At 38.4% G+C, this 25,010-nt stretch overlaps 3 protein-coding genes and 1 long non-coding RNA gene across 21 annotated transcripts in view; 1 reads left to right on the top strand and 3 right to left on the bottom strand.

Moving 5' to 3' along the window:
* TRIM37 (tripartite motif containing 37) overlaps window positions 1–1,435 on the bottom strand; it is a 240,383-nt gene extending 238,948 nt beyond the window's left edge. For 3 of the 16 annotated variants that reach the window (XM_072779752.1, XM_072779758.1, XM_072779757.1), the window contains exon 1: window positions 765–1,431. In XM_072779752.1, coding sequence (XP_072635853.1) covers window positions 765–836 — 72 coding nt within the window. In that variant the 5' untranslated portion in view covers window positions 837–1,431. Of the gene's footprint in view, window positions 1–764 lie in introns of all 16 variants that reach the window. The other 13 variants (XM_072779760.1, XM_072779765.1, XM_072779754.1 and 10 more) reach the window with 11 other exon arrangements.
* LOC140606416 (uncharacterized) lies at window positions 1,364–24,945 on the top strand. Its single transcript, XR_012008730.1, has 2 exons — window positions 1,364–2,046; window positions 24,788–24,945. It is a non-coding gene; the product is annotated as an uncharacterized lncRNA (long non-coding RNA).
* Window positions 5,931–25,010, bottom strand: part of SKA2 (spindle and kinetochore associated complex subunit 2) — a 35,726-nt gene continuing 16,646 nt past the window's right edge. For all 3 annotated transcript variants that reach the window (XM_072779778.1, XM_072779779.1, XM_072779777.1), the window contains 3 exons: window positions 24,793–24,879; window positions 12,125–12,301; window positions 5,931–6,547 (listed from right to left, as the gene is read on the bottom strand). In XM_072779778.1, coding sequence (XP_072635879.1) covers window positions 6,479–6,547; window positions 12,125–12,301; window positions 24,793–24,879 — 333 coding nt within the window. In that variant the 3' untranslated portion in view covers window positions 5,931–6,478. The remainder of the gene's footprint in view (window positions 6,548–12,124; window positions 12,302–24,792; window positions 24,880–25,010) is intronic.
* The window catches only part of LOC140606414 (oligosaccharyltransferase complex subunit OSTC-like), a 29,538-nt gene continuing 10,458 nt past the window's right edge, over window positions 5,931–25,010 (bottom strand). The window contains exons 2-3 of the mRNA XM_072779776.1: window positions 24,793–24,879; window positions 5,931–6,547 (exon numbers count right to left, since the gene is read on the bottom strand). The gene's annotated coding sequence lies outside the window, so the exon portion shown is untranslated. The remainder of the gene's footprint in view (window positions 6,548–24,792; window positions 24,880–25,010) is intronic.

The following is a 25,010-nucleotide window of genomic DNA, read 5'->3' as shown; positions in this document are numbered from 1 at the left end:
TAGATAAATACAAAAAACAGTGTTCTTTGCAAGCCCCAGGTGAATCGATTTAGGAAATAACTGACAAGAAAACAGAATTAAACGCAGGTTGTTGTATATTTCAAGTTTATTTTTACAGTACTCACATTTATTTATACTGCCTCCCAAGAGAATTAAACGCTCCTAAACCAAGAAAACGTTACAAAACCTTGTAACACTTTCGCATGGGGAATTAAGGAGAAAATTGTTCTGGAGTCTAATCATGACTCTGCAGAACAAGAACGAACCTGTGACATGCAGACGCCGGCCGGGAATGGACATTAAGACCACTGGGTGAACTACTTTCAAGTGAAGCGCCCAGTAATAGAGTTGCCGCTTACTAAGAAGAATTTAGTATTAAGATTCAAAATTTGACAACTACTAAATAATTATGTTCAATAAGCCATCTTTTTTTTTCCTGGCCTTTACGTAAATATCCCAAACATCTGAAATCAGAACTCACAAGAGCAGATGTAAAATAATAGGTTGTTCTGGAAAATCACAAATAAAATCATAAAAGCCTATCTTCCTTCTATTTAGTAAGGGCAGAAGTCTTCAAAACGTACCGGTGGGAGGGAATGATTCCATTTGGAGGGAGTTTGGGATCCGCGCATGAACTCGCAAGAACTGGTAGCGAGTGCACGGCATGTCTAATGAATTTGCAGTTTTGCTCTACCCAGTTTGCAAAAACCCTCTGGGAAATAAGTACCGGTGCCAACACATCCAGAAAACGCCAGGATACGCACCACCTGACTTCGGGAACGGTCAGAACACAAGGCACCTGGAGGGCTGCAGACCGAGCACGACGTGCTTCGCATCGGGCCAGCCTTCACCACAGCGGCAGCGTCCGGGTGGGGGTGCCCTACTAAGAGGGAGGACTGGAGCAGGGCGCCCCAAATAAAGAACGCTCAGCGGGTGGCGGGGGGAAACTAACCACCACCCTGCTCAACCCCCTCACCTCCACGCTCTGTTCATCCATTGCCTCCGGTTCTCGGCGGGGCCCTCGGCGACCCGCGGAGTCCGTGGTCTGACCTACTGGGCGCCGGCCCGAGGTCGCCAGGTCAAGTCGCCGACGAGAACAGCCCGGCGTCCAAGTCAGGGAGCTCTGACGGCCGCCCCACCTGCGCGCCCCATCGCGTCGGGTTCGGCGCCAGCTACCCCCACTTCGCCATATTTATCCGCGCACCCGCCCTAGAGCGCAGTGGGAGGGCGAGCGGTGACCGCAGCTCCTTCCTCACGGCTCAGCCGCCCGCCAGCAACCGCGAGGCAGCCACGCGCCACGTGATGCGAGCGCGCGCGTACGGAACTGCTGCTAGAGCCCGGCGGCGCCGGTCTCCAGCTCAGAAGGTGCCGCAGGGAATTCGCAAACACTAACGGTAACCAGGGCAGCCGAAGGCGCGGCGGTGAGGGAAGGCGCGCTGCGCATGCGCGCAGGACGCTGCGTTAGGGGAGCGGAGTGGAGAGGCGGGCGACTAAGTTCCCGCGGTGCGGGGGCGCACACGAGATTTGGCTGCTAGCGAGCGCAGCGCTGCGTGCCTTTGGCGCCGGCCTAACGCAGGCGGCTGAGAACTTGGCGCTTGTTTCTGCGCAGCCTCTTCAGCCCCGCTGCCCGGGAAGAGCGGCGCTCCACCGGTCTCAAACGTTAGCGCGCCAAAGACCGGAACCACCTGGAGTGCTGTGGGAAACTTACTCCGAAGCCACACCCCTAGGTATTCAGACTGTGATTCTCGGGTGCGGCTCCACGAAATCAACGTCCTCGACAGCCGCGGTCGCTGATTTGGCTGCAGGTGGCCTGTGTGGCCCGCACCTTTGAGAAACCATGATGTATAGGATTCGTGGCTAGTAGTTCTTGCCCCGGAAAGAAGGCCAGAGTCTCGGGTATTGAGACTTCCGCCCCGGCTACTCCAGCAAAGCTCCAGATTTTGAAGCCTAGGGCGGTGTAGTTTCTCATTTCAGGGTTAGGAGAATGGGACCAGACTGTAGAGATCAGATCCACACCACTCCACACTGCATCTCTTGCCGCCTGAGGTGAGCTGTCGCACTGGGACTACGGAAAATGCAAGTGTCGCCTCTGTTCAGCTTTCCTATGTTTCTTCATGCAATTTTCTGCCAATGTAGGTCTAAGATTGCAGGAATTGAAGGTGTGAGACAAAGGGCTTACATCAAATTCTTAATTTGAATTTAAATTTTCCTCTGAAATACTGCGAACTATTTACACTTATCCCAATCTAGAGTGCACATGTAAAGAATCAGCAATATTCTTGAAAGAAGTTCTTAAGTATCAAGAGATTTGGACGATCTTGTAATGGGCAACAATTTTTTTTAAAAAGATTTTATTTATTTATTCATGAGAGACACAGAGAGAGAGAGAGGCAGAGACACAGGCAGAGGGAGAAGCAGGCTCCATGCAGGGAGCGATGCGGGACTCCATCTGGGGACTCCAGGATCACGCCCTGGGCCAAAGGCAGGGCCAAACCACTGAGCCACCCAGGGATCCCCAACGATTTCCTTTTTACTAGGTAAGCCATGGACAGGGATATAATTTAGTAGGATTAATTTGTGACTGAAAAGTTCTTTAGAAATTTTTTATGGTTGTGGTGTTTGCACGTCACCATTTGTACTAAAATACCCTCAATTGTACACTTTAATAATGGTTTTACTTAATTTTGGTACGTGAACTTCACCTCAATTAAATTATTTGTGGAACACAGTATTGTACTTGGGATTCAAAGAGTAATGAGAAGTGAAAAAAATAAGACAAATTACTACATATGATAAATATTAAATTCTTGTACTAACAGATATATTTGCCCAAGAATCCAAAAATGTTTAAAGATTTATTGGAGTAGTTCGTTAATAGTGAAAAATTGGAAAACCTATACAATTAGTTAGGGGTCATTAGTTGCAACCACAAAGTCAGATTCTGGCTAACTTAAGCAAAAAAGTAGTTGGCAAGATGCTAAGCTACGGCATGGGAGTTGGGAAATCTGTGATATGCCTCCTTCGAATCCCTCTTAAAGGCCAGGATGCCTGGGTGACTGAGTGATTAAGGGTCTGCCTTTGGCTCAGGCCCTGATCCCTGGGTCCTGGGATTGAGTCCAGCCTGGGGCTCCCTGCTCAGCAACAGTGTGCCTCCCCATCTGCCTCTTTCCCCCTGCTTGAGCTCTTTCTCTCAAACGAATAACTAAAATCTTAAAAAAAAAAAAAAAAAAAAAAAAATTCCTTCAGGGCAGAACTTGGCTGCCTTTCCCCAACCCCGCAAATCTAACCTCTCTATTATAGTCTTATCAATGCGCATCAATAAGGAACTGGAAGAATCCTGATATATCCATATATTACAGCTGTTCAAAAGAATAGATGCGTGGCATGAAAATATCCACAATATATTTACAATGAAAAAAAAACTGCAGCTAGAGTAGGTATAGTATCATCTTATTTTTGTAAAAAAATTATTTTTAATTTTCATATATGTAGAAACATCTGAAGAGATTGCAGATCAATTCTGGAGAGTAGGAGTACTTATATTTTTAACTACCTAACATTAAATTTGTATTAAGGTATAAATTAAAATTAATTTGTATTACTTATAACTTAAGACGTAAAAACACTATAGTCCCATAGAAAATAATTACGATGAGAAGTAAAGGATCTAAGGGTAGTAAGAGTGAAGATAAAGTGGAGGTTGGATACTATGAATATTTCAGAAAGATTTTATTAGCTAAAGATCTAGGGATGCAAACTTTTTTTTTAATAAATTAATTTTTTATTGGTGTTCAATTTACCAACATACAGAATAACACCCAGTGCTCATCCTGTCAAGTGTCCCCCTCAGTGCCCGTCACCCATTCACCCCCACCCTCTCCTCTCCTTCCACCACCCCTAGTTCGTTTCCCAGAGTGAGGAGTCTATGTTCTGTCTCCCTTTCTGATATTTCCCACACATTTCTTCTCCCTTCTCTTATATTCCCTTTCACTATTATTTATATTCCCCAAATGAATGAGAACATACACTGTTTGTCCTTCTCCGATTGACTTACTTCACTCAGCATAATACCCTCCAGTTCCATCCACGTTGAAGCAAATTGTGGGTATTTGTCGTTTCTAATGGCTGAGTAATATTCCATTGTATACATAAACCACATCTTCTCTATCCATTCATCTTTCGATGGACACCGAGGCTCCTTCCACAGTTTGGCTATTGTGGATGCAAACTTTTAATTCCAGTAACAGAACAGTGGTCATTGACAAAATATATCAGTAAGTACTCTGGACATGATCAGTGTGAATATTCTAAATCTAATGGAAGAAGTTATATTTGGGAATTTGACAGAATCAATAAACGAAGCTTGGGAAACAAAAGAATATATAGAGAAGTGCACAGATAACAATTTTAAAGGGGCTGAGGGAAAGAACCAACATTTAGAAGATACCTGTATAGGAAGTTACAGAGGAAAAATTCCAGAAACTGGTTGTGACTTCTTTATGATGCTACATTTTTCAATTCTACCAATCAATATCACATCCCAGAGCCATTCCATGACAAAAACTTCCCCTTAATATTAACTGAGTACTGAAGAAAATGTTATTGAAGTATGACTTATTTCTAATTTTAAAAAGAGGGTTTTCTGTTCTTCAAATATTCAAACTACACCGCACAATTTTAACTGAAGCTACTCTCCCAGCCACTTGTCATGTATTACAAATTTGTTAATGGAAAGTAAGATGTTCATAACAAATTTTTAATTATATGAAAATATAATTCTATAACCTGCAGAACTAATATTTGATGCATTTTTCCTAGTCTTTTCAATGCTTCATTTTTACTATACACAGAAATATTCACTGAAGGATAACTAATTATCAAACTCAAACACTTTACCATCTCATTGTGCTTCCAGCCATCGTGACACCCAGAAGTTAAGTGATTTGCTCAGGATCACATAGCTAGAATTTAAAAACTGCTATTTACATCTCAGACTCCAAAGCCCAATCTTTTTTTTTTTTTTTTAAGATTGTATTTATTTATTCATGAGAGACACAGAGAAAGAGGCAGAGACATAGGTAAAGGGAGAAGCAGGCTCACCACTAGGAGCCCAATGTGTGACTCGATCCCAAACCTTAGGATCATGCCCTGAGCCAAAGGCAGACACTCACTGCTGAGCCACTAGCACAATCTTAATTATAAAACTGCAATCTCTGCTTTCCCCTCCCCCATTTAATATAGCTTCAGCATTTCCCAGAACATTAATAGTAATAAGTTACTGGGGCAGCTTGACTTCTTAATATATGGATACACCATGATTTATTTTCCTGTTTACCTGCCATTAGCCAGGTATGTGTGTGTATTGCTAGTATAAATAATCCTGTGATTGACATCTTTGTATCCAGATCTATCCCTATGATGACCTTAATACCAATAGTTATTTAAAAATAGAGAAATTTAAAAACAAAAAACAAAAAACAAACAAAAAAAAAATAGAGAAATTTGGGATCCCTGGGTGGCGCAGCAGTTTAGCGCCTGCCTTTGGCCCAGGGAGCGATCCTGGAGACCCGGGATCGAATCCCACGTCAGGCTCCCGGTGCATGGAGCCTGCTTCTCCCTCTGCCTATGTCTCTGCCTCTCTCTCTCTCTCTCTCTCTGTGTGACTATCATAAATAAATTAAAAAAAAAAATAGAGAAATTCACACACAAACACATATATACACAAACTGGCAAGTAGTAGTTGCCAGTGATCCTCTGATTTCAGTTTCTTAGCTTTCATACAGAATGAACAATTACAGTTAATACAGGCTGAAGGAGAACAAAGGTACTTTGATACACAACAGGGACAATCTCAAACAACATTTGAAAGCAGAGTTCACATTGCTTAACATTAGCAGGCAGAAGGAATAGGGAAAAAAAAAGTGAGGATGTCACAGAAAATCCAATTTATTATTACTAAAGTTAGCTTTTGTGGAGGTCTAGAGATCACATATTAGCAGTCTCATCAATAAAGTGACTATTATCTATAATCAGAATTTTCAAATATAAAATCATACACATAATGTAATACAAATATTTTTTCTATCCTTTAATTTCCAAAGCATGCTAATTCACATCTGACTGACTGATGGTACATAAATATCCTTTCATGATAGGCCAGGACATCAGTGTTATCCCAATTACACAAAAACAGATGCAAAACAGTGTTATGTGACTTCCTTGCCTGAAATTATAAGACTAAGTTTGTGTGCATATATATTTTTAAATCCCTTTATTCCTATTCCATCCTTTTGGCTGAACTTTATTCATATATTATCTGCCCTTGTGATAGTCCCTCTCTTACGAAAGGCATCATTATCCAATCACCCCAGACAAATCTTCTTCACCATCCCCCAATCAAGTGCTAACAAGACATCTTCTTAAATCTTTCTGGAATTAATCTCTTCTCCATTGGAATTCCCATTTGAAGTCAATTTCTTCATAAGTCTGACATGAAAGATTTTAATTGCTCTGTTGCAGTTTTTTCTTCTTTAGTCAGTGGTGACAGCTAGAAAACAAATGACAAAAATCTTTATTTCAAAATCTCTAAAATCTGTTTCATTTAATTAACTTCTTTTTTAGGTTTCCATAAACTCATACTATGCCTACGATCACAAATTTAGGAAGGCAGGAAAAAGATAAATTTTTGGCTGTCTATACATACTGGGTATTTTTAACGTTTGAGCTTTCAAAGAACTTGGAATTAAGTTGAAGAAACACGACCAATAAATCAAACAGTTTAAGGACTGTAATTTAACAAAACTAAAGAAGTCACGTTTGAATGCCATATTCTAAAAGCATTTTGAAAAAAATATGAACAAAATAGTCTGGAAGATTCCTCAGAAGTAGAGATGTGACTAAATTTTGAAGGATAATTGAGATGTTTTTAGCTGCAAGTAACAGGAACACATTTCAAAATGGATAAATAACAAAACATTATCATTGCACATTAAATACAAAAAAAGGGCAGACAGACTTCAGGTCTGGTTTATTCAGCTCAACGTAAGATTTGGTTTCTTTCACCTTCTCTAATAACCCTGCTGGTGGCTTTATCCTCAGAATGATAGGAAAAAATGGCCTGAGCAGTACTAGGCATCACATCTATACACAATGTTTAGGAGAAGTTTTCTCTTCCCAGGAGTCTCTCAGCAGTGAAAAAACTCAATTTCCTACTTCCAAACGTTTCCTCCTCACATGTCATATGGGTTACAAACCCATTCCTGAACTAATGTTAGTTAAAGGAAAATCCATTCCACTTGCCAATCAGATACAACCCCAGTAAGCTGAGGAAAGCACCAACTTTGCCTCAGGCACAAGTGAGGGATGGAACATGTCTCAAGAAAATCAGTATTCTATTAGGCAGCAAGGGAGAGAACAGAAGCTGAGAAAACCACCCAGCAAACAGTATCCACCAAGAGCAGGTAGGAACAAAAGCAAAGGGATGAAGAAAAGACAAAGGGAAGTTTATAAAGGACTTCCACAGAGTACTAACCAACAGGCTAGCTAAAACAAAGGATTAATGGGGAAATTATAGGAGGTACAGCATGAAGAATCAAATAGTTCTAACTATATAGGTCATCTCTAGAGACTACCAAATCTGGAAAACACCATACCTACAGAATAATCTCTAGGGCAGTGCTGTCTGATAGAACTTTCTGTGGTGCTGAAAATATCCTATATCTGTGCTATCCAATCAATCAGTAGATGAAAAACTGAATTTTTAAATTTAATTTCTTTACATTTTAATTTACATAGCCACATGTGGGGATTGGGCTACCTAGTTGGTTTGGCTGATCAACATTTACCAAAAATATTCACATGGCTAAAAAGAAAAACAATCATATGCCTTAGTTCAATCCAAATAATTACAGAATTTTCTTCTTCTATCTCAAAAATAGAAATGGTTCTGGAGAGACTTTTCTCTGTGAGTCCATGTTTCTCTTTGTGATAACTATTCAAGAGATTTCAGACCACCTATTTCATAAACTTTCAAATAATTTGTCCAGGAATTAACCAATCCAAAACTCGTAGACAATTTTGTTCCTTAACACAAATGTTTCAGTAAAATACCACACACTCTGGGTTTTTAGGTTTTGTGTTTTTCTTTTTTTTTTTTTTTTTTAGAGAGTGTGTACAAAAGAGCAAGGTGGGCAGGAGAGAGAGAGAGAGAATCTTAAGCAGGCCCCAGGCCTAATGCAGAGCCCAATGTGAGGGAGGGGGCTCGATCTCATGACCCCGAGATTACAACCTGAGCCTAAGCTAAGAGCTGGACACTAAACTGACTACACCACCCAGGTGCTCCATTCTATTTTTAATACCTTTTGAATTATATTTGTTTTGGGGGTTTGTTTTGCTAATTTTTATTTTGGAATAAATCTAGTCTTTTTTTTTTTTTTTTGGATCTTTTGGTGGTCACCTTTATAATTAAGTGTATTTAAATCTTAATATCTTGGGGCACCTGCTTGGCTCAGTCAGTTAAGCATCCAACTCTTGGTTTTGACTCAGGTCATGATCTGTAGGTGGGAAGACAGGGCCCTACTTGGGTCTCCCCACTCAGCAGGGAATCGGCTTTCTCTCTGCTTCTCTCCCTGCTCACCTACTTTCTTTCTAAAATAAATAATCTTTTAAAAAAAAAAAAAAACCTTTAACATCTTCATATTAACTAAACAGATGAAGAAATTTATATATTCCCTTCCTTTCACCTCATTTTCTGTCCTCACTTCCCTATTTGTTTTTTAGTATTATCAATCCATGTGCTTTTTTTTTTAGTATTATCAATTCAAATATATTTTCTGTCCTTGCAAATGAAAAACTATGCATCTTGATAGATTATAGCAAAATAATATATGAACAGTTTTACTATCTGTTTTCTGTTGTCTATACATAAACAGAGCACTATTTGCCCTAAGTAGGCTTATCCCTTTCTTGTTTTTCATGTTCCCAAAATAATTTTAAAGGCCCTTTCGGTGATTTTAGAATATTTCAGAAGCCTGGACTTAATTTGACTTTCTTAAGTATCCTCACAGTACTGTCCCTATGAGTGATATGCTCCCCCCCTTTTAAATATTTTATTTCTTTGAGACACAGAGAGAGTGCATGCTCATGCATGGACACACAAGTAGGGTGGTGTCAAAGAGAGAGGGAGAAGCAGGCTCCCTGCTCAGCGATGCAGGGCTTGATCCCAGGACCCGAAGATAATGAACTAAGCCAAAGGCAGATACTTAACTGACTGAGCCACCCAGGCACCCCTGATATACCTCTTTTAATATTTCCTTTATGAGGTCTACCTTACATGTCCTTTAAACGCTGGGCTCATAGAACTATTTCTGGTTTTATAACTCTCTACAGATGTCATCCTTTTCTTCCACATTTTGATCATGAAAATTTTCTCTAAACTTTCTACTATCTCATTTTTAAAGTAGTAGATACAAGATCCACTATATCCAACATATTGCAATATGGCCATCATTGAATCTAAAATATGATCTCTTTTTTTCAAGGTTTATAACCAACCTTTCAGTCATTTCTCCTTATTTGTAATTATATGATTCAAAGTAAAAGCTCCCTATGCTAAGGTAGAAAGCTATCTACCTTCAATATAATTATTGTTCATTGCAGATACTACTTTTAACTGAATGAAGACCGTTATAGATGTTTAGATGATTAAAAATCATTATAACTATTTTCTGCACCATTTTTAAATCTCAGTCAGAAATATAGCAACTATTTATTGTATCCAATGGGGAAAATTTTTAGTTAATATCCAAAATATCACTTTTCTGGGACGCCTGGGTGGCTCAGCAGTTAGGTGTCTGCCTTCAGCTCAGGGCATGATCCTGGAGTCCTGGGATCGAGTCCCACATTGGGCTCCCTGCATGGAGTCTGCTTCTCTCTGCCTATGGCTCTGCCTCTCTCTGTGTCTCTCATGAATAAATAAAATCTTTTAAAAAACAAAACAAAATATCACTTTTTTTTTCACTCACCTAAATTTATCCTGTGCTTCAATAAATTTATGGATTTCTATACTTATATGTTGATACGTACATCCAGAACTATATATACCTAATCTCTTCTCAAGATTTGTTTCCTTAGAACAAGTTTATGTGCCTCTATTTTCAAGTCCTTTTTTATTTTTTTCTAATAAAGATCTTATTTATTTATTCATTCATGAGAGAAACAGAAAGAGAGAGAGAGAGGCAGAGAAACAGGCAGAAGGAGAAGCAGGCTCCATGCAGGGAGCCTGACATGGGACTCGATCCCAGGTCTCCAGGATCACACCCTGGGCTGAAGGCGGCACTAAACCGCTGAGCCATCTGCGCTGCCCTATTTTCAAGTTCTGATTGCATACTATGAAGAGTATGCAACTTGAGTCATATTTATAACAGTTATATACATATTTTTTTGCATTATTAGTATATGTCACCACCTTTAATGTTTTAAGTTTCCTACTTCCTATTCCCTGTGCCCTTTTTAATTGCTCTTTCCTCCTCTACTATTCATCTCCCAATGATGTAATATATGAAGCATATAACATCTGAGATACATCTAAGATCATTTTATAATTTTAATCAAGTATTGTTCTCTTTTCTGCCATTTGTAATATTAAAGAATTATTGACCAAATTAACCTCGGTAATCAACCTTTGAGATTTCTCTCACTACAAGCCCATAATTCAAATATCTTAAACCAAATATAGCTCATGGTTGGCAAAACAAACAAACAAACATGTATGCTGCCCCTAGCTGCATGCCCACAGCAGATAGCTTTTGTGCAATGCCCAGACACAGTTCCTCAATTCAGCCCTCTAAATAGCTATTACCAGTTAATGATTACAGTTGAGGGCAGCCTGGGTGGCTCAGCGCTTTAGCGCCGCCTTCAGCCCAGGGTGCGATCCTGGAGATGGAGGATCGAGTCCCATGTCGGGCTCTCTGCATGGAGCCTGCTTCTCCCTAGGGCTGTGTCTATGCCTCTCTCTCTCTCTCTCTGTGTCTCTCATGAATAAATAAATAAAATCTTTAAAAAAAATGATTACAGTTGACACCAGATATAAAAATCTGTTGGCCATCTTTTGTCCATATCATTAAGTTCTGCTTTATGATTCCAACTACATACAGGCTATCTTTTCTTTTGAAAGCCCTCAACTTTGCCTTAATAATAAATGAAAATTTTACAAATCCTTCAGTCAGCTATTTGAGATATAGTGCCTATGTCAGCAGCTCATATTGTTTTTTTTTTTACTCCATTATATCTGAAGAGTTTTACACAATCAGTGATAGAAGTTGATAATTTCAAGGATATTCACATGAAATCAGAAGAGTATAGGGAATGAAGGGAGAGAATGAAGGTCCATCTTACTAAGCTCACCAACCCAATTTAAGAAAAGGAGAATTTGAAAAGTCACTGGTATAGATGCTTTCCACATTTCTCAGTTTCACTAGTTCTTACAGGAACTACAAAATTGGTAGATTTAATAAGTATTAGCAAGTTTTCTCTTCTAACATGGCTATATAATTCAAGATAGCACACTTCTTTATTAACCACGTCAAGTCCATGTGCTTATTTTTTTATTTTTTAAGATTTTATTTATTTATTCATGAGAGATAGAGAGAGAGAGGCAGAGACATAGGCAGAGGGAGAAGCAGGCTCCCTGCACAGAGCCTGATGCAGGACTCAAGCCCGGACCCTGGGATCACGCCCTGAGTCAAAGGCAGACACTCAACCACTGAGCCAGCCAGTCATCCCTGCTTATTTTTTTTAAATCTTTTAAAAAAGATTTTATTTATTTATTAAAGAGAGCACGAGCAGGCTCCCTGCTCAGCAGGGCTCTCTACAGGGTTCGATCCCAGGACCCTGAGATCATGACCTGAGCAGATGCTTAACAGACTAAGCCACTCAGGTGCCCAGACATGCTTATTTTAAAACAAAAGAGCTATTTTATACTTCAGGAATCAAAAAAATCTCATTTTTATCAACAGTTAAACTAAGACTCCAGAATCTCAAAATGAAAGTTAACAGGGATTTATCTTTCAAAAAGACACTCAGAATTAAAAGTCTACAAATCCAACTTGTCAATTGAAAGCATTACCTCCAGGTCTGTTTGCTTTTGTAGTTCTTGTATCATGATCATAGTCTTATTGACAGTAGCACAAATGCGGTTCTTAGTTTCTTTCTGCTCTGCAGCTATTGGTTTAAAGCGTGCATGCAAAGTTTGATATCGAGACTTTACTGCTGACAATTCCTTTAAGAGTGTAACTGGATTTTTCTACATCAGGAAGAAAGTAATATATATATTAAATCATGAAAAGGAAAAATTAAGCTTCTTTTAAGGATTAAAATATATACAACACCATCCATTTAATTCTACCATCAATTTAATTGAACAGTATATAATTAATTATGTAACTATGTAACAAAGGATGGGAGGAGGGGAAAAAAAAAGCATAAGACCTAGATCCTATTCTCAAGGAAATTAAAGCTTAGGTACAGAAATAACCTACACATGCACACAAAATAGGAATATTAAAATAAGCAAATAAGTGACATTAAAAAAAAACTCCCATAAGATATATAACATTTAATACATATTTCACGATAATTACATGGTATTTTAACAATACAATAATAAATACTATTCAGAAGGTGACTAAAGGAACTATTTTGATTTGTTCTTAAACAATAAGAGAATTTAAAAATAAAACCACTTATAAAATTCTTAAACATCTATCATGGGGTTAAAGTATGTATTAAGTGACAACTGACCTCACCATACAAAATCATGCCAACTCAAGCAATTATATTTATAGGTTACATTGGTTTTTCAAATTCATTTTAGAATGTAAACACCATTCCATAAAAGACCTTTGTAAAAGGTCCTTTCCACCACTTGGTAATTTTCATTCCCTGATGGTTCCTTAGCAAGCCCTATAATATTCACTATTCTAAACTTTCTCCACTTCCTCCAATTCCCATGCACTCCCTTCTTGGCACATGACCTCACCAACTACTACACCAAGAAAACAGAAAACATTAGTAGAAGTTCCATCTTCCAAAAAAAAAAAAGAAGTTCCATCTTCCTGCCTTTTCATCCAAAAAGGAAAACATAAGGGGAATCCCTGGGTGGCTCAGTGGTTTAGCGCCTGCCTTCGGCCCAGGGCGTGATCCTGGCATCCCGGGATCGAGTCCCGTATCAGGCTCCTGCATGGAGCTGGCTTCTCCCTCTGCTTGTGTCTCTGCCTCTCTCTCTGTGTGTGTCGCTCATGAATAAATAAATGAAATCTTTAAAAAAAAAGGAAAACATCTATGGACATTCTCATCCCTGCTCAGCCTGTCACACTGCCAGTATTACTGTTGTTTGCTACCCAAATCCTCCAGAGCCTTTAATTTCCTATATTTCTATGACTTATCAATATCTCTCTACTTTTTGTTTTGTTTTGAAGTTTTTGTTTATTTATTTATTTTTTTAGTAATCCCTACATCTGGGATGTCTGGGTGGCTCAGCAGCTGAGCATCTGCCTTTGGCTCAGAGTATGATCCCGGTCCCGGGATCAAGTCTCACATCGGGCTTCCTGCAAGGAGCCTGCTTCTCCCTCTGTCTATGTCTCTGCCTCTCTCTGTGTCTCATGAATAAATAAATAAAATCTTTGAAAGAAAAAAAAAAATCCCTACATTCAATGTGGGGCTCAAACTCACAACTGACTCATGTGCTCCTCTGACTGAGCCAGCCAGGTGCCCCGCATTATCTCCCTTTGTACACACTCCAAGTATGTATAGATCTTCCCTATTCTAAAACGAAATTCAGGGCAGCCCCGGTGGCGCGGCGGTTTAGCGCCACCTGCAGCCTGGGGTGTGATCCTGGTGACCCGGGATCGAGTCCCACCTCAGGTTTCCTGTAGGGGACCTGCTTCTCCTTCTGCGTGTGTCTTTGCCTCTCTCTCTCTCTCTCTGTGTCTCTATGAATAAATAAAATTAAAAAATAAGTAAATAAAACAAAATTCACTCCTTCTCTTGACTCTATTGTTGCTTCAAAACCAGTTTCAGAGACGCCTGGGTGGTTCAGCAGTTGAGTGTCTGCCTTAGGCCCAAGGCATTATCTTGGGGTCCCAGGATCAAGTCCCACATTGGGCTACTTGCATGGAGCCGGCTTCTCTCTCTGCCTCTCTCTGTCTCTGTGTCTCTCATGAATAAATAAATATAATATTTAAAAAAAAAACTAATCTGATTCTTCTCATTCCGTTTCCACCAATCTTGTAGGTCTAATACACTTCCCCAATTTAACATCCCATAGACTAGTATCCTTTGCCAAATTATTGTAAACAATCAAAAGTTAGGTTTGCCCAATATCATATAATTTTGATACCCTTTCTTAGGCCTTATTTCCTTCTTGTTCCTACCTTAAAATGAAGTCTTGATTTTTATAAAACTATACTACCTTTGTTAGTTTCCTACTCTACAGATATTTCCTTCAGGGACCCTATCTCATGGCTATGGCAGAGACTCATTTTATGGCCCTGTATTCTCTATTTCCTTAGAGATGTTTCTGTTTTTAATGATGGAAATAGTAAATAAAGATGATTCTCATAGGAAGGGAAAAGAAGAGAAAATCTAACTTAAAGACTATTAAAATATTTCTGCAAGGACGCCTGGTGGCTCAGTGGTTGAGCGTCTGCCTTCTGCTCAGGGCGTGATCCCGGGATCCGGGATCAAGTCCCACATGGGGCTCTTTGAGGAGAGCCTGCTTCTCCCTCTGCCTATGTCTCTGCCTCTATGTGTCTCTCATAAATAAATAAATAAAATATTTTTAAAAGATTTTAAAATAAAATATTTCTGCAAGGAGTGATCAAGACCTATGGTATAAGAAATAGAAATAGGAAACGGACAACATAGAGACCTCATGAAAACATTTAAGAGATCTTAGTGGTATGTTTGTTAGGAACAAAGGAATAATAGATGACATCAAATGCATCATCTGGTATATAAAGGAATGTGTATATTAAGATGCCTTTTTGGGAATCTACTCAGTGTATACCCCAATAATATTGAGATCTGTCCTCTGACCCTCAGAGGTATTATTTCCCATCATGTTTCTAGATGGTAGAGACTGCAGTGGATCAAAGAAATACAGTAGAAAAACTGGAAAATACAGTTCAAAAAACTACTAAAAGATAGGAAAGAAACAATTAGAAAAATGGAGAATAGATCCAGGATGTTCAGTAAATCACTGATGGGATAAAGCATAAAAGAGGTTTTTCTGTGAAGTCTTTTCTTATGAATACAATAGCTAAGTAAAGTTATGAGATTTCAAATGCATGTGTTTTTACATGTAAAGGGCCCCACCAAATGATAGCACAATTAATGAGAAGGCCTATCCATAACCATAAAATGACCAAAAAAATTTTTAGAGTATGGATAAAATATTCTGAAAGTTCCAAGAGAAAAGGGTTAAGGAAGGGGGAGGGTAAAAAAAAGGAGGAAGACACAATTAGTATGGCATGAGTTTCTCAGCAAGAACACTGGAAGCTAAAATAACACAATTATGTTAAGAGAAAATAATCTCCAGTCTAGTATTTCCTATTCAACCAACTATCCATCATCTAAAGGATTAAATAAAGATTAAATAAAGACATTTCCAAACAGTCAACTTCTCGGAAAGTTGGCCTTTTATGTACTCTTCCTCAGGAAACTTCTAAAGGATATGCTTCACCTGATCAAGGAAATGAACCAAGAAAGAATGAGATGTATAATTCAAACCAGAAATAAAGCAAAAAGAATTACTGAAATGATGGTAAAGAAATCCCAGAAACAGGGATGCCTGGGTGGCTCAGTGATTGGGTGCCTGCCTTTGGCTAGGGGCATGATCCCGGAGCCCTGGGATCAAGTCCCACATTGGGCTCCCTGCATGGAGCCTGCTTCTCCCTCTGCCTGTGTCTCTGCCTCTCTCTTTGTATCTCTCATGAATAAATAAATAGAAATAAAATCTTTTTAAAAATTTTTTAAAAAAATAAATAAAAGAAGTCCCAGAAACAGGTACACAGGAGGTCTATACAGCAGGAGGATAGATAGCACTGGGAGGGATGTGGAAAAAAATGAAACTTAGGAATCATGTGATGTGTCTGACAATGTCAACAAGAGTTTTACCGTTCTGATAGAACCATCTGAGGCTAGGGTGCCTGGATGGCTCAGTCAGTTGAGTGTCCAACTCTTTTGACTTTGGCTCAGGTAATGATCTCAAGGTCATGAGATTAAGCCCCGAGGCAGGCTCACAGAGCCTGCTTGAGATTCTCCCTTTCTCCCTCTGCCCCACCCCTGGCTAGCTCGCTCTTTCTTCAATAAATAAATCTGGGATGACTGAGTGGCTCAGCTCAGGGCATGATCCTGGGTCCAGGGATCGAGTACTGCATCAGGCTCTCTATGAGGAGCCTGCTTCTCCCTCTGTCTATGTCTCTACCTCTCTCTCTGTGTGTGCCTCATGAATAAATAAAATCTTTTAAATAAATAAATAAATAAATCTTTAAAAAGTCTGACTGAAATAATGATACATGCATAGAAAAATTAGGTAAATTGAAGGGAAAAAAGAAAATTATTAGCTCCAGAAAAAAAAAAAAAAAAAACTAAAAAAAGCTCCAGGAAAAGCAGACATAGTATATTACATGACTGATAAAAGCAGTATTTGCAGAGTCCTAATGGCTATGGTCCGAATGTCTCTCCAAAATTCACTTGTTTATTTCTTTTGTTTTAGGGTTTTTTTTTGTGGTTGGTTGTTTGTTTTTTAGTAATCTCTATACCCAACATGGGGCTTAAATTCAAGACATTGAGATCAAGAGTCATATGCTCTTCTGACTGAGCCAACCAAGTACCCCTCAAAATTCATTCAAGTACCTAACCCCCAAGGTGATGTAATTTGGAGGTGAGTTATTTGGGAGGTGATAACTTCATGAGAGGAGAGCCACCATAAATGAGATTAGTACTCTGATGGAAGAGGCCCCAAGAGATCATCCCCTCTGCTCTGAGCATACAACCAAAAGTCTGTGACCCAAAAGAGGGCCCTAACTTATCTATGCTGGCACCTTGATCACAGACTTCCACCTCCAGAACTGTGAAACTAACTTTCTGTTGTATATAAGGTCCTAAGTCTGTGGTATTTTGTTGCAGCAGCCCAAGTGGAAGTGAATATGGATAGAGCAAGAAATTATAAAGTATTTAATCTTTATCTTCCATAACAAGAAGTTATTATTAATAACAGCAGCTAAGATATAGTGCATACTCTGGACTAAACTGTTCTAAATACATTATATATATTACTTATTTTATCCTCTCTCAACCTATGAGCAGATAGTAATATCCCCATTTTATAGACAAGGTAAGTAAGTTCACAGAAGTTAACTGATTTGCATAAATCACAGTACAGATCTTGGATTTTAACAAGAATAGCCTATATCCAGGAAATCAATTTCAGATTGGGGGAAAAAAATGGCAACACAAACATATTATTTAGAAATAAGGAGGTAGGGACACCTGGGTGGCTCAGGGGTTGAGCGTCTATCTGCCTTTGGCTCAGGGTGTGATCCTGGAGTACCAGGATCGAGTCCTATATTGGATTCCCTGCATTGAGCCTGCTTCTCCTCCCTCTGCCTATGTCTCTGCTTCTCTCTGTGTGTTTCTTATGAATAAATAAATAAAATTAAAAAAAAGAGAGAAAGAAAAAGGTAAATACAAGAAGATGCTGAAATAAAGTGGTGACATGCTTGAGGGTGGTAAAGTATGAAACAAGGAATTACTGTTTGTACTTATATGCTTTGTGCTTCTGTGACTTTTCAAATTATTTACAAAACCTAATTTGATAAGAATAAAAGTTTAAAGTTAGGAGAAAAATTGGTATGAGGGTAGAGGAGATCAAATGTGAGATGATAGTGGATTATATAAATATGAATGATCTTTAGGTAACTAGAAATGGAGCTCAGTTGTGAATTTCCCAGAGACCTGTTCATATAAATCAGAAGAATGATAAATTCTCCAAACATAAATTCACAGAAAAAAGAAATGTGACAAGAACTAAACTCATAGAGGGAAAAATGTGGCCAGTATACTAATCCTTGATGACCCACCAATCCAGGTAAAGAATTGGTGAACAAGGCATCAAGATACGTAGATTTTTAAAACTTAGCACCATACAACAGAGGAAAAAAAGTATTGTGCACATAGCCTATTTTGTTGGAGTGATTAGCTTCTTGGGAGCCACTGTGTTCTTTTATTAGTGTTTATAAACTAGTTGCACTTTATTTAATTTTGTGCCTGTAACACTTCAACTCCTTTGGGCTCTTGTTTATTTTAAGTGGGTGATCATTTATGACAGGTCATAGAAGTATACAAGATGTGCTCAGGGGTACCTAGATGGCTCAGTCGGTTAAGTGTCTGCCTTTGGCTCAAGTCATAGTCCCAGGGTACTGGGATCAAGCCCCACATTCAGATCTCTGCTCAGCGAGGAGCCTGCTTTTCCCTCTCCCAGCCCCCTGCTCTAGCTCTCTCTTGCTCTCTCTCTCTCTCAAATAAATCCTTAAAAAACAAAAAAACCAAAAACAAGATGTGCTAGGTAATGATCCTGCTAGTGACGAGGGAAAAGAAAATCCAATAAGCAAAAAGCTCAACACATTAAGTCTTTTAAAAGAATCGAAAGGAAATACGCCATTAGTTGTATTACAAATTTAAAAGACTTACAGGTAAAATGCTCATAAAAGAAAACAAAATTACCTTTCTTGAACAAATACAGGTTAAAAACATTATAATAGAAGCTTGTAGTTTATTGTATCTTTATATCTAAGTAGATTCTGTTTAAAAATGTTGACTTTAAAAAAAAAAAAATGTTGACTTTGGGACACCTGGGGGGCTCAGCTGTTGAGCGTCTCCAGCTCAGGTCATGATCCCAGAGTCCTGGGATTAAGTCCCACATCAGGCTCCATGCAGGGAGCCTGCTTCTCCCTCTGTCTATGTCTCTGCTTCTCTCTCTGTGTCTCTCATGAATAAATAAATAAATAAATAAAATCTTTTAAATAAATATGTTGACTTTTATGCAGAATTATTAAGACTCCAAATCATAGTAGAATAGAATAAAGATAAAGCATCTAAACAAAATTTTATGTATGTATGTGAGTATGAACATACACAAACAGACACATCATAGTGGTTGGTACATAGTAATGTTCAATGAAAATGTATTGCCTCTATCACAATGTAGAGCTATTAGAAGTTAGTGTAACTGGTTCTTTATTTTCCTGTTCCTTGGTATATATATAATCATTAGAACTAATGTCAGTGAAATCTATGAACATTAAGATCATAGTTTTCTTCCCAAATGTAACACAAAAAAGGGTGAGTTAGGGGCGCCTGGGTGGCTCAGGTGGTTAAGCATCTGCCTTCGGCTCAGGTCATGATCCCAGGGTCCTGGGATCAAGCCCCGCATCAGCTCCCTGCTCAGAGGGGAGTCTGCTTCTCCCTCTCCCTCTGCCCATCCCCCCCACCACCTTGTTCATGCTTGCTCTGTCACTCTCTCAAATAAATAAATAAAATCTTTTTTAAAAAAAAGGGGGAGGTGGAGTTACTGGATAAATATGATAAGTGTTTGAAGTTATAGTTCCTCAAAACTTGGCAGAGAATTACCATATGATCAGCAATTCCACCGTTAGGGGGGTGTGTGCGCGTGTGTGTGGACAAAAGAGTTAAAAACAAGGACTCAAAAAGATATATGTATACCCAGATACATAGCAGCATAATACCCAAAAGATGAAAGCAATCCAGTGTTCAATGACAAATAAATGGATTTTTTAAATGACGTATATAGGAACACCTGAGTGGCTCTGTGGTTAGTGTCTGCCTTCAGCTTGTGCCGTGATCCTGGAGTCCCGGGACCAAGTCCCGCATCTGGCTCCCTGCATGGATGGACCCTGCTTCTCCCTCTGCCTATGTCTCTGCCTCTCTCTCTCTCTCTCTGTGTCTCTCATGAATAAATAAATAATAAAATCTTTAAAAATAAATAAATAAATATGAGGTGTATATATATATATATATGTGTGTGTATATATATATATATATTATGGAATATTAGTCAGCCTTAAAAAGGAAAATATTATACATGCTACACTGTGGATGAACACTGACATTACACTAAGTGAGATAATAAATAACCTAGCCACGAAAGCATAGATATATGGCTCCACTTACATGAAGTACCTACCTAGACTTAAATTCATAGAAAAGAGAGTAGAATGATGGTTGCCAGGGATTGAAAGAAGTTGGGAATGGAAGGCTATTGTTTAATAGGTACAGAATTTCAGTTTGGACAGATGATGACATCTTCAGTTCTGGAGATGGTGATGATGGTTGCATAACAATGCAAATGTAATTAATTGAACTGAACTGTACACTCAAAAATGGTTACAATGATAAATTTTATGTTACATGTATTTTACCACAATGAAAAAAAAACTAAGAATGTAATATGGAAAAAAAAAAGAATGTAAAATGGTACAACTGCTTTGGAAAACAATTAGGCAGTTTCTTAAAATATTAAACATAGAGTTACTATATGGCCACCAATTCCGCTCTTAGGTATAAACCCAAGAGAAATGAAAGGAAATGTCCACACAGAAACTTGTACATGAATGTTTATAGTAGCATTATCAAAATAGCCAAAGGAAAAAACAACCAAACTATTAACTGATGAATGAATAAGAAAATGTGATACAGCCATACAATATTTTTCAGCTCTACAAAGGAATGAAGTAGGGTGCCTGAGTGGCTCAGTTAGTTAAGTGTCTGACTCTTGATCTCAGCTCAGGTGTTGATCTGAGGGTCATGAATTCAGGCCCCGTGTTGGGCTCCACACTGGGCATGTATCTACTCTAAAAAAAAAAAAAAAAAAGGAATGAAGTACTGATTCATGCTAGAACATGAGTAAACCTTTAAAACATTCTAAGTAAGTAAGTAAGTAAGTAAATAAATAAATAAATAAATAAATAAATAAAACATTCTAAGTGAAAAAACCAAGACATAAAAGGCCACATATTGTGATTCCATTTATATGACACGTTCAGACAGCCAATCCATTGAGACTATACAGACAGAAAGTAGATTATCATTATAGCTGCAAAACTCTGAATCTAAAAACCACTGAACTGTACATTTTTAAAGGGTGAATTTTATGGTATGTGAATTATAGCTCAAGAAAGCAGCTTTTTAAGAAAATATTAATGAGGGTAGCCCCGGTGGCGCAGCACGGTTAAGCGCTGCCTGCAGCCCAAGGTGTGATCCTGGAGACTGGGATCGAGTCCCACATCAGGCTCCCTGCATGGAGCCTGCTTCTCTCTCTGCCTGTGTCTCTGCCTGCCTCTCTCTCTCTCTCTCTCTCTCTCTCTGAATAAATAAGTAAAATCTTAAAAAAAAAAAAAAACATTAATGAAAGAAATGGAAGATAACACAAAGAAATGTGAATATATTCCATGCTCATGGATTGGAAGAATTAATATTGTTAAAATGTCCATACTACCCAAAGCAATCTATAGATTCAATGCAATCCCTATCAAAATGCCATTTTCACAGAACTAGAACAAAATAATCCTAAAATTTGTATGGAACCACAAAGACTCCAAATAGCCAAAGCAATCTTGAGAAAGAACAAAGCTGAAGGAATCATGACTCCAGATTTCAAGATATACTACAAAGCTTTAGTAAAACAGTATGGTACTGGCACAAAAATAAACATACAGATAAATAGTAAAAAAATAGGGAAGCCCAGGTGGCTCAGTGGTTTGGCACTGCCTTCAGCCCAGGGCCTGATCCTGGAGACCCGGGATCGAGTCCCACATCAGGCTCCCTGCATGGAGCCTGCTTCTCCCTCTGCCTGTGTCTCTGACTCTCTCTCTCTCTGTGTGTCTCTCGTGAATAAATAAATAAATAATCTTTTTAAAAAATAGCCCAGAAATAAATCCATACTTATATGGTCAGTTAATCCAAGACAGAGGACTCAAGAATATACAATGGGGAAAAGACAGTGTCTTCAATAAATGGTGCCAGGAAAACTGAACAGCCACATACAAACGAATGAAAGTGGACCACTTTTTTATACCATAGACAAAAATGAACTCAAAATGGGTTAAAGACCTAAATGTGAACCCCAAAACCATAAAACTCCTAGAAGAAAGTATAGGCTGTAATTTCTTTGACACTGACTGTAGAAATATTTTTCTTGTGATGTCTCCTCAGACAGGGAAGCTAAAGTAAAAATAAACTACTGGGACTACACCCAATTGCATGGTGAAGGAAACTGTCAACAAAATGAAAAGGCAATCTACTCAATGGGAGAAGATATTTGCATAGGATACATCCAATAAGGGGTTAATACCCAAAATATAAAAAGAACTCATACAACTCCACACCAAAAAACCCCCACAAATAATCCAATTTTAAAATGGGCAATGAACCTAAATAGACAGTTTTCCAAAGAAGACATACAAATGGCCAATAGACACATGAAAAGATGCTCAATATCACTAATCATCAGGGAAATGCAAATCAAAACTGCAACAAGACAACACCTTATACCTGTCAAATTGGCTAGTATCAAAAAGACAAGAGGGGCACTGGGTGGCTCAGTTGGTTAAGTGTCTGGTTTTAGCTCAAGTCATGATCCCAGAGTCCTAGGATTGAGCCGCACATCAGACTCCCTGCTCAGTGGGGAGCCTGCTTCTTCCTCTCCTGCCCCTCCTCCCACCTGTGCTCACTCTCTCTCTAATAAATAAATAAGATCTTAAAAAAAAGGAAAAAAAAACCCAGACAGGTAACAAGTATTGGTGAGGAAGTAGAGAAAAAGGAACCTTCATGCATTATTGGTAGAAATGTAAATTGGTGCGGCCACTATGGAAAACAGTATGGAGATTCCTCAAAAAATTGAAAATAGAGGGCAGCCCGCATGGCTCAGTGGTTTAGTGCTGCCTTGGCCCGAGGCGTGATCCTAGAGTCCCAAGATGGAGTCCCATGTCGGGCTCCCTGCATGGGGCCTGCTTCTCCCTCTGCCAGTGTCTCTGCCTCTCTCTCTCAATCTCCCTCTCTCTGTGTGTGTCTCATGAATTAATAAATAAAGTCTAAAAAAAACTGAAAATAGAAATGCCATTATGATCCAATAATTTCACTACTACTGTGCATTGACCCAAAGAAAACAAACACATACACATACAAAAGAAAACACTCTTTGAAAAGGTATATGCATACCTATGCTTATTACAGCATTACTTACATTATTATAGCCATGATATAGAAGCAAACTAAATGTCCATTGATAAATGAATGGATAAAGAAAATGTGATATATATGTACAATGGAATGTTACTCAATCAAAAAAAAGAATGAAATCTTGTCATTTGGAACAACATGGATAGACCTAGAGAGTAACTAAGTCAGACACACAAAGACAAAGTCAGACACATGGTTTTGCTCAGACGTAGAACCTAAAAAACAAAACAAATGAACAAACAAAGCAGAAACAGAATGAGAACAAACTGGTAGTTGCCAGAGGGCAGGGGTATGAGGGGATGAGCAAAATGGATGAGGGGGTACATGGTATAGGCTTCTATTTATGGAATGAAAATATCATGGGATGAAATGTACAGCATAGGGAATACAGTCAATTGTATTGTTATAGTGTTTTAGGGTGAGAGATGGTAGTAGCTATTGCTGTAGTGAGCATAGCATAATGTATAGAGTTGTCCAATCACTATGTTGTATACCTGAAACTAATATAACAGTGTGTATCAACTATACTTCAATTAAAAGAGGATGTTCTCTTCAATTAAAAGAGGATGGGGATGTGGGGGGGGGGAACATTATTTTAATTTGTACTTCTACCAATCCAAAATAATTCTTAATTATATGAAAATTTTTTCAAACTATATGGTATTTCTTATCTGCTAGCAAATGCTGTCAAAAATAAACATTAATGACATTAAGTAGTCAATTAATGTTAACAGACAATGCTTAAAAATTGTTTGCTTAAAAAAATTGTTGGGGAGCCTGGGTGGCTCAGTCAGTTAAGCACCTGACTCTTGATTTTGGTTAGTCATGTTCTTGGGGTCATGAGATCAAGCCCCATGTGGGACTCTGTGCTCAGCAAGGAGTCTGCATATGGTTCTCTCTCCTCTCCCTCTCCCTCTCCCCCTTCCCCAGCTCTCTCTCTCTCTCTCAAATAAACAAAGAAATCGGTAAAAAAAAAAATTGTCTTTACCTCCATGGGCATCTGTACATATAGTTATAATTTTATGGAATATAAATGGAGTTAATATTTCTAATCAATCTAAAGTTAGAAAAACTAAGTATATAATTTTATACAAAAATCACAGTTCATATAACAAATTTATAGTATATCATCATCTTCCTCAGAGAGTATCATGACTGCCATGGTTTCTCCCTCCTTATTTAACAACTGCTCTACAGTTATCTATATTCTCATTCAGAATTTCAGAGTTTTCCAGTGATTTGTACCTTTGGGTTCAATAATTCCTGATTAAGTGTTAAAAAAAAAGGTGGTCACAAATTTCCTTGACTATGGGTATAATCTCTCTAGCATGCTGTGACCAAGCTTCCAAACAAAAAGATTTTAAGATTCCATAATTTAGTACTTAATAATTTAACTCATAATATACTATTAGAAATACTATCAGAAAATCTTTTAATAAAATAATTTGTTAAAAATATATTTCTTTTGCAGATTACCTTGCTTGCTGTATCAGGATGATTAGTCTTGATTTCATATTCCAGCCTGTATTGAATGTAATCCAGATCAGAGTCAGCTTTCTGGAACTAAAGATCAGCACAAATAACATTTTGTGAACAAAAGATATATTAATAAACATGATGTACTGTTAATTATTCTTTCTTTTCTCCTTATATTTTTTAGTATTTTGATCACATGAAGTACACAAATTTTGGAA

This window comes from Canis lupus, chromosome 16 (genome assembly GCF_048164855.1).
Source record: "Canis lupus baileyi chromosome 16, mCanLup2.hap1, whole genome shotgun sequence".
NCBI classification, from domain to species: domain Eukaryota; kingdom Metazoa; phylum Chordata; class Mammalia; order Carnivora; family Canidae; genus Canis; species Canis lupus.
This window is presented reverse-complemented; position numbering and strand designations above follow the sequence as displayed.